Here is an 8,209-nt window from a genome sequence, read left to right on the forward strand (position 1 = left end):
GAGGCAGAGGGACGAACTCGGGATGGGAGAGAAAGCGGTGGGAGATTAAACACCCACTGCTGCAAAGAACAGCTGCCCAGGACGGAATCACGCCAGGGACTAGAGTGAGTTTTAAAACATATTTCCAGGTTTTCTTCATTAATAAAGTTGCACTTGGATCAATATTCAAGATCAATGCAGACTTATGATTAGCATTCTACAATCCTATTGCCTCACAACAAGAATTTCGCTTATCATTTCAATTTGTTCATTATTATGACACTGAAGTTCTCATGTTAAGTATGGAGTTTCATCAGTGTCCCTTCCTCTATCTTTGTCAAAATGTTAGCTTTTCACCTTTTTACTTTAACATAAATGGCTATATGCAGTTGGAAATTTCTGCCCTTCGTACGTGGCTATTCACATCTTTTACCTCTCTCTTTGCTTCCTCATAGGCAAGAAGAGCTGTCCACACTCTGTGATGAGAAAAGATTCCTTTTAAAGTTTTCTTATTGGAAAATCCACCTCTTTCTCAGTCAGAGCTTAAAATGGATATTACCAATGGCCATGACCACAAGTGGGTCCCTTACTAGACACTTACTGTATATCACCCAAGCTTCTCCCATAGTGGCAACGTCTAACAGAATTTCTCTTTAATTTCCCCATGCGTATGCAATACTGTATGAGCTAAAGAGATATCAGAAATGTGTGTGTGTGTTATTCACACACAAATGATTAAATGCCAAACAATCAAATACTTATTGAATAAAATTTAGTGTTCAGCAATATAATACCAAATATTTTAAAAACTCATTTTTATTACCTAGAACCCTATGTATTATTGTTAATTAAGAATCCTAGGTTTATTTATTAAAGACACACACCTCTACTCAAATAGGAAACTTTTTTTCCAGTGTTAATAATGTAAAACATTTGGTTCAAAATTATCCAAAATGTCTCTATGGATTCTCTGTCTCCTATATTCTGTTCAGTATAGTTCAGAGTAAGCCACATATTTCAAAAATTTTGTAAAGCAAATTGACAGATCCAAATTTGTTTAAATCTAAATATGTCTTCTAATTATTTTTTAAAATTTGAATGATGTATTCAAAAAAATTCTTTTCAATAAAGAACATAAGTTTGGATATAAAAATTAGGAGTCAATAGTTCACATGTTCGTGATACCTAATAATCAGAAACAGATGTAGCGTTTTGCTTTTTTAAGTTAACAACTAGAAAACCGACCAACATTTTTCTCCCAATCCATGCCTTCAAAAATTTCATACGCATATTCAGAGCAGCCAAATATGATTATAGATAATATCTTGACTCAAATAAACCCTCTATCTGAGCTAGCCACAGGATATTTCTGGTGACTGTCTTTTGAATGCCATTGTGATTATCAGCAAAGATTTTGGTAATAACTAGTAAATATCCTACCTGCATGTGAAAGTGGGGTAGAGGGCCACTGGGGACTTTTAATCATCTCCTTGGGTGACTGTCTTCCCTATTAAAGTTATTTGACCAAGGCAAAACTCTGACAAACTTGTTTACTCCCCAAATACTCTACCTGGTAATAATTAGGTATGTAGAACATCTGTGCTAAATGTGAGTTTTACAAGGAAAAGCTTTCAGCTGTAGAAAAACGGTAGCTATGGCCTCATTTCAAATGCACACGTGTGAATTATTATTCTTGTCTGAAACTGACATACCTGGGGATTCCTATTTGATTGTTTAGAAGCATCGCCTGGGCCTACAGATGTAATGATTTAGACAAAATGTAAACAGTGTTAATCTGGGTACCAAGAGATTAAAATTCCTAACTCAGGCCTGCCATTGACTGATTTTTAGATAAGTTATTAATGCATGTTGAGACTCAGTTTTGCTGCCTGGAAGTAGGATTAGTAAAAATAAATGCAATTTTGTGTACAGAATTATATAATACATTTCATATACATATTTATAATTCATAGATGTATTGAAAAGAAAATGGGAGCATACTGAAACTGTATGAACATGAGCTACTCTGTGTAGTAACCTTAGATACACTGAGATTTCAACAGCTTCAAAACTGTATAAATGTTTATTTCTTCCCCAATGTATATTTTTAAACCACAGGTGCCCTGGGAATTTAAAAAATCATTTACACATTTCTGAGCAATAAATATGTCATTTTCATCTATCTATTTGGAATCTTCCAAATAATCCTTTGTGAGGAAATACAAACTAACTTCTAATTCCTCCCAAAGGCATTACTTGGTTACGCAGCAGAAGAGCTATATGTAAGGACAGGGTGCATTTGAAAGCTAATTATATTCATGTTCTTATTTGCATAGCTTTTCTCTATTCAATGTCACCCAGAAACTACTAAGCATAAAAGAACCAGTATCACTTCTGGCAATAGTGTTTTACAATCTCCCCTTTGCTCTCAACAACAAAATCAGAATCAAAGGTTAGCAATCTGTGGCCCACAGGCCAGATTTGACCCACCACACTATCCGCCTTTATAAATGAAGAATTCCTGAAACATAACCAAACTCTCATTTGTGCATTGTCTGTCATTGCCCTAGCACTGCAACATGGAGTGGAGCACATGAGAAAAGACTGTAAAACCCCAGAACCCTGAGAGTCTTACCTGGACCTATGCAAATAAGATGTGTTGATGTCCAGTCTAAGTCATCAATTCCAGCTCTGAAAAAACTACAGGGAGGCAGCATGTTGTAATGGAGAAAAATCTGATTTAGTGTCTGAGGCTTTCTTTCAGGTCCCAAACCCCAATTTATTCACATATAAAATGATGACAGGTTAGCCTTGTCCTTTCCATAAATATGTAAGGACTTTAGAGGCTGAGAAATCGTGTGTTGCATCTCTCTCATTTGTGGGGTACCTTGATAAGCAGACCCCACTTTGCTCTGCTGCAGCACCTGAGTTATGCATAAGTTATGCATGAGTTATGCATAAGTTGAAACATGGTGCTATTTCCCCACCACAGACTGCTACACTGGAACCCTTCAGTAGATTCTAAGGAAAGAAAATAAAAACATGGGGCTGGCATTGTGGCACAACTTGTTAAGCCATCACCTGCAAGGACAGCATCCCAAATGAGCACCAGTTGGAGTTTTGATTGTTCCACTTCTGATCCAAGTTCCTGCTAATGCACCTAGGAAGGCAGCAGAAGATGGCCTAAAGGCATGGACCCTGCCACCCACCCACACGGGAGACCTGGCTGAAGTTCCAGGCTCCCATCTTAGGCCTGGCCTAGTCCCAGTCATGGCAGCAATTTAGAGACTGAACCAGCAAATGGAAGATCTATTATCTATTTGTCCATTCATTTATTTTCAAATTTCAAAGGCAAAGAGACATAGAAAGTAACCTTCAGAAGCCTGAGTTGGTACAGGATAAAGCCAGGAGTCAGGAACTCAGAGTCCCCAGGTGAGTGACAAGAGCATATCCATCACTTGCCGCCTCCCAGGTTAGCATTAACAGGAGCTAGAACTGGGGGAGGGGCCAATACCCAAACCCAGGCACTCAGATATGGGTTGGGGGCATACTAAGCAATGTCTTAATCACTGCATCAAATGTCCACCCTTTAAATCACTTTTTAATTCTATATTTACATGAACTATTTCAAGTTCGTTTGCATTTAAAACATCTAGATGAATACAATACAAATTTGAAAATAGATCTACCATATGACCCAGCCATCCTACTCCTGGAAATTTACCCAAACAAAATGAAACCAGCATTTGAAAGAGTGATCTGTACTCCCCATGTTTATTGCAGCTCAATTCACAGGAGTGAAGATATGGAATCAACGCAGATGTCCATCAATTGATCACTGGATAAAGAAAATGCTATGTAAACACAGTGGAATACTACTCAGCCATAAAACAGAATGAAATCCTGTCTTTTGCAACAAAATGCAAGCACCTGCAGATCATTATGCATAGTGAAATAAGCCAGATCCTAAAAGAAAAATATCATATGTTTTCTCTGATTTTTGGTAGCTGATTTCTAGTAGAATACAAAAATAATAAAGTATGTGAGTGAAATTGACATCTTCACACACGATTATTGTTAATAGCCATTGTCTATACACTCCTTTAAAACAGTGCCTTTTCTACTTTCTACATGTTGAGTTCTTTATTAAGTGGAGGATTGAGTCTATGATTATAAAGTAAATTTAAAGTAGGTTATTGAAAAAATTTAAAGGGGAGGAAAGGAAAGGAAAGGAAAGGAAAGGAAAGGAAAGGAAAGGAAAGGAAAGGAAAGGAAAGGAAAGGAAAGGAAAGGAAAGGAAAGGAAACAATGAGGAAAGAAAGAGAGAGAGGGAGAGGAAGGAAGAAAAGAAGAGAAAAGAAAGAAGAGAAGAGAAAGAAGAAAAAAGAAAAGAAAGGGAGAGAAAGGGAGAGAGAACAGGAAGTATCATTATGTGCTTAAAATACTTGGTATGAAATACATGAAATCTGTTCTCCTTATAGAAATAGATTTTTAAAGAGTCAATTGCCCTAATTGTGCAATCTCCCTGTCTATAGAATTTTCCTATATAAAACATGTCTCCAATAAGTCAGGTGCAACAACAATTCATCTCAGTGGAGGTGTGAACCTTTGGAAATCCACCAGACTATTATAGAACATCTCAGTATCCTTCAAGAACCAGCATCCACCCTCGGTTCTCAGGATGATGATTTTTCCCTCCATAGCCTGGTTACTAGTGGTTCCCTCAGCAGATTCAGTTCATTCCAACAGCAGCTGCCTTTTACCCTAAGTAGCACAGACTGATAGATCTGCTTCCCTGGACCTGGAGCCTCCAGGGGTAATTCCTAGTCATCTCCTAGAATCTGAATTCATGGAGACCTCGAGTGTAAGATTATATATTTTACATATTCCAATACAATGAGATTTTTTCACTCACAATTTCTACCCCAAATTTAGATTGATTCCATGATCTCATTTGAAAGTATTCAGTAATTACTATCTCTGCTTGCTATTTACTTATAGATTTTTTTTTTAATTATTCACATTTTATTAACATGTAAACCTTAAGCAGACTCCAATAAAGAACAGTCAGTAAAAGTGCATCTTTTTAATGTTTTTTACACCTTAAAATAATTCTCTTGCTGACTGCAGACATGAAGGCTATTTGGAAGTATTCAGAAAAATCATAGTAAAGACAGTTTTCCCACTTAGTTTGTAGTCTTCAATAATGATTAGGAGTTACTGTTATCAAACAAGTAAGACTGCATTTATGCATCCATCATTTTCAGGATTGTTGGTAACCTGGGCATATTTCCCCCAAATAACCTTGCCTCCTTGCGTCACAAGGCCCAGCTCGCTCACATTCACCTCAATGACAGTACCTTTAGTAATTACACCCAGAGTTGTGTATAATGGGGATGATGGATTCTTTTTTACACCAAGTATTGGCAGACAGAAGGTGGCTTTCAGTTCTGGATGTGTTACATGGGCCTTCTTAAAACGTAAGCCCATTGGTCTAATGAATCTTTCATATTTAGGTGGTTTTCTTGTAAAGCCATCTCCAACAAAGCAGACTTTGGTAACCATCCTCTTCCATGCCTTCTTTTTTCTTTTCCCTGTCCGAATAACTTTTAATACTTCTGTTTCTCCCTGGGCACGAACTTTAGGCAGAGGGACTTCCCATTTTCCCGCCTTCTCTTTTCGTTTTTGTTTAATCATGTTGGAAAGTACTTTAGCTCGGGACTGTCCTTCTCTGTCTAGCAGATAGGCAGGCACTGCTCCCTTGGGAGTCTTTTCATCATTCTTTTGTTTCGTGTTTCTCTTCTCATGCATCTTGATAGTCTTTTTCATCTGTATTTTCTCAGCATGGCGCTGCTTATGGTAGAGCTTGGCCTTCAGACCAATCATCTTCTTTGCTTTCTTTGAACGTTCATGAGCCTCCCGACTTTCCTTTTTTCTCTTTTTCTCATGGTAATCCAAACGGTACCCATAGCGTTTACGGTGTAATTCAATATATTCATTTTGTGGCATGGTGACGGCCTTAGAACCGCCAGGTGCAGCCTCCTGGGTGCGAAGAAGTTCCCGACTTTCAGGGCTCAGAAACCCACGAGCTACTTATAGATTTTTATCACTATCTTTCTGTGTTGTTCCTTAGAACTTGAAAAAATCTTGACCACATTTAATCTTAATATAAATCATCCTTCCACCCTCTTTCCCATAAGATTCTCTATTGCTCCTCTGTGCCCATGACTATCAGATAATTAGATCCTGAGGATAAACACAGTGACCCAGGATCATTCTCTACAGCCATTGACAAAGCGAGTCTACTTCACCCAGTTTTGTGATGTGGATCCCTTACATTCTCTTCCAAGTAAAAAATATGATCCTATCTCTTTCCCTGACTCTCTGCATTTATTTTGAATCATTTACTAATCAAATCTCACACTAGACAGCATTTTTTCTTTATCTTCTAATAACACCCTCTGAGTTTATGAGTCAATAGCAAAAATATATTTTTACTTTTTATCATGTCTCCTCTCATGTGGAATAAGTCTTATGTGTTATAAATCATTCACCTTTTATAAATGCATTTGCTAATATTGTATGGTCTTCTGTGTCATGCCAAGCAACTAGGAATGCATATTTTGTTGAATAAGTTTTTTAATTAAAGACATAATATTTATATAACAGAGAGGGTTCATTCACTGGTTCGCTTCCCAAACACCTGCAACAACTAGGGTTGGGCTGGGGCCATAGCCAGGTGCCAGAAACTCAATCCAGGTCCCAGATGAGGATAGCAGCAACACAGTAATAGGAGTTTTAACCACCTCCTCCAAGAGTTCACGCCAGCAGGAAGTTGGAGTCAAGAGCCAGAATCTGGAATCTAACCCAGGAACTCCAATGTGGGTTGTAAGTGTCTTAACTTCTGGGCTAGATGTCAACCCTTGTTTAACAAGTTTTCACCTTAAGAAGTCACCTGCTAAAATACAAGTAATCATCTATAAAATCATAGATTTTGGTAAGCAAAATATTCACTGGAATCTCTACTTTGACTTCACATATTCTTGAATAATTTCAAAATATGAAGGAATGGTCAGTTTCTATCTCTAATGGCTCATTTAACTATTCTAAAGACTGAAATAAATGACAACTAGCTTGAAGACGTTTAAACGATTAAATCTTAAATGTATCACATGTGGGCTTAACTTAAATCGCATTTTCTGATCTTCAGTAATATTCTAACTGAAAACATTTTCTCCCTCTCCATTACACATATCCTAAAACTATCTCTAAAATGCTTCTTTAAAATTCTGAGACATTTCATTGAATAAACCTAAAGCAATACAGACTGACTTAAAATAACTAAAATAATTATAGTTTATTTTTCCAACAGACATTATATTATCTTTAATTCTAAGGTAAGCGCTTTTAACCCTTTTATCACTTGATATCTGCTTATCTTGCAATGTCTTCTCTCTGCCACTTGTGAAATGTCTCCATAATTATTTTTTTAATATAATATTCCCTTCTAAAAAATCTAAAAAATATCTTCAAGGAATCCACAAAAACTGTTATGGTCATTTTTATTACTGAGCAAATTCAAACTTTACAATGTAAATCATGTTAAGAAGAGGAGAGCTCAATGAAGAATTCAGATGAGAGCTGGGTTTGCAAGGAGGGCAGATCTGACATTGATAATGGAATGAAGAAATAGGGACCAACTCTCTGTCTCTTCCACTTCCTCAAGCTCGGTGGCAAAGGGCATTGTCACCAACAAATAAACTACTTTTGAGGAGAAAGGAGAAGGAACAAGCCAGCAATGCATCTTTCCTACACTTGCTATTTGCCTTCTCTGGCTATCACATGTTCTCCCGGACACAAACTTCCTACTTCTTCAACCCCAGTGTGACAGGCCCATTTGTTACCAGGGGCCTTAGTAAATGTCCAGCCAGGGTCAAAGCTTTTCCTCTTAAGGAACTATAAATTCTACAGGACCACCACAGGAACGGTTTTCCTTTCTGTTGGATAATGGGAAAGTGTTTTTTACTAAAGACCATAAGAGAATTATCAGATAACTATCCTTTATTTTCCTTTGAATACAACTTAAAACTCAATAATTCAACATGATTAATTGGTTTTTTTATTAGCTGGTATTGCAAGTTTATTTACTAATCAGAAAGTTAACATAATTCATTGATAAATTGTTTGGAAAGTCAATCAACTAGGAATTGTTGTCACACTCCACCACATA

The 8,209-nt window shown here is 37.0% G+C and overlaps 1 protein-coding gene across 1 annotated transcript; it reads right to left on the minus strand.

Moving 5' to 3' along the window:
- Window positions 1-4,981: 4,981 nt before the first annotated feature.
- LOC138845230 (ribosome biogenesis protein NSA2 homolog) lies at window positions 4,982-6,063 on the minus strand. Its single transcript, XM_070056887.1, has one exon. The coding sequence runs from the start codon at window positions 5,986-5,988 to the stop codon at window positions 5,206-5,208; it is 783 nt and encodes a 260-aa protein (XP_069912988.1). The 5' UTR covers window positions 5,989-6,063; the 3' UTR covers window positions 4,982-5,205.
- Window positions 6,064-8,209: the final 2,146 nt, after the last annotated feature.

This window comes from Oryctolagus cuniculus, chromosome 14 (assembly GCF_964237555.1).
Source record: "Oryctolagus cuniculus chromosome 14, mOryCun1.1, whole genome shotgun sequence".
Lineage (NCBI taxonomy): Eukaryota > Metazoa > Chordata > Mammalia > Lagomorpha > Leporidae > Oryctolagus > Oryctolagus cuniculus.

Excerpts from the sequence above, each read along its gene's own strand:
- LOC138845230 (XM_070056887.1), bottom strand. The coding sequence starts at position 5,988 with ATGCCACAAAATGAATATATTGAATTACACCGTAAACGCTATGGGTAC.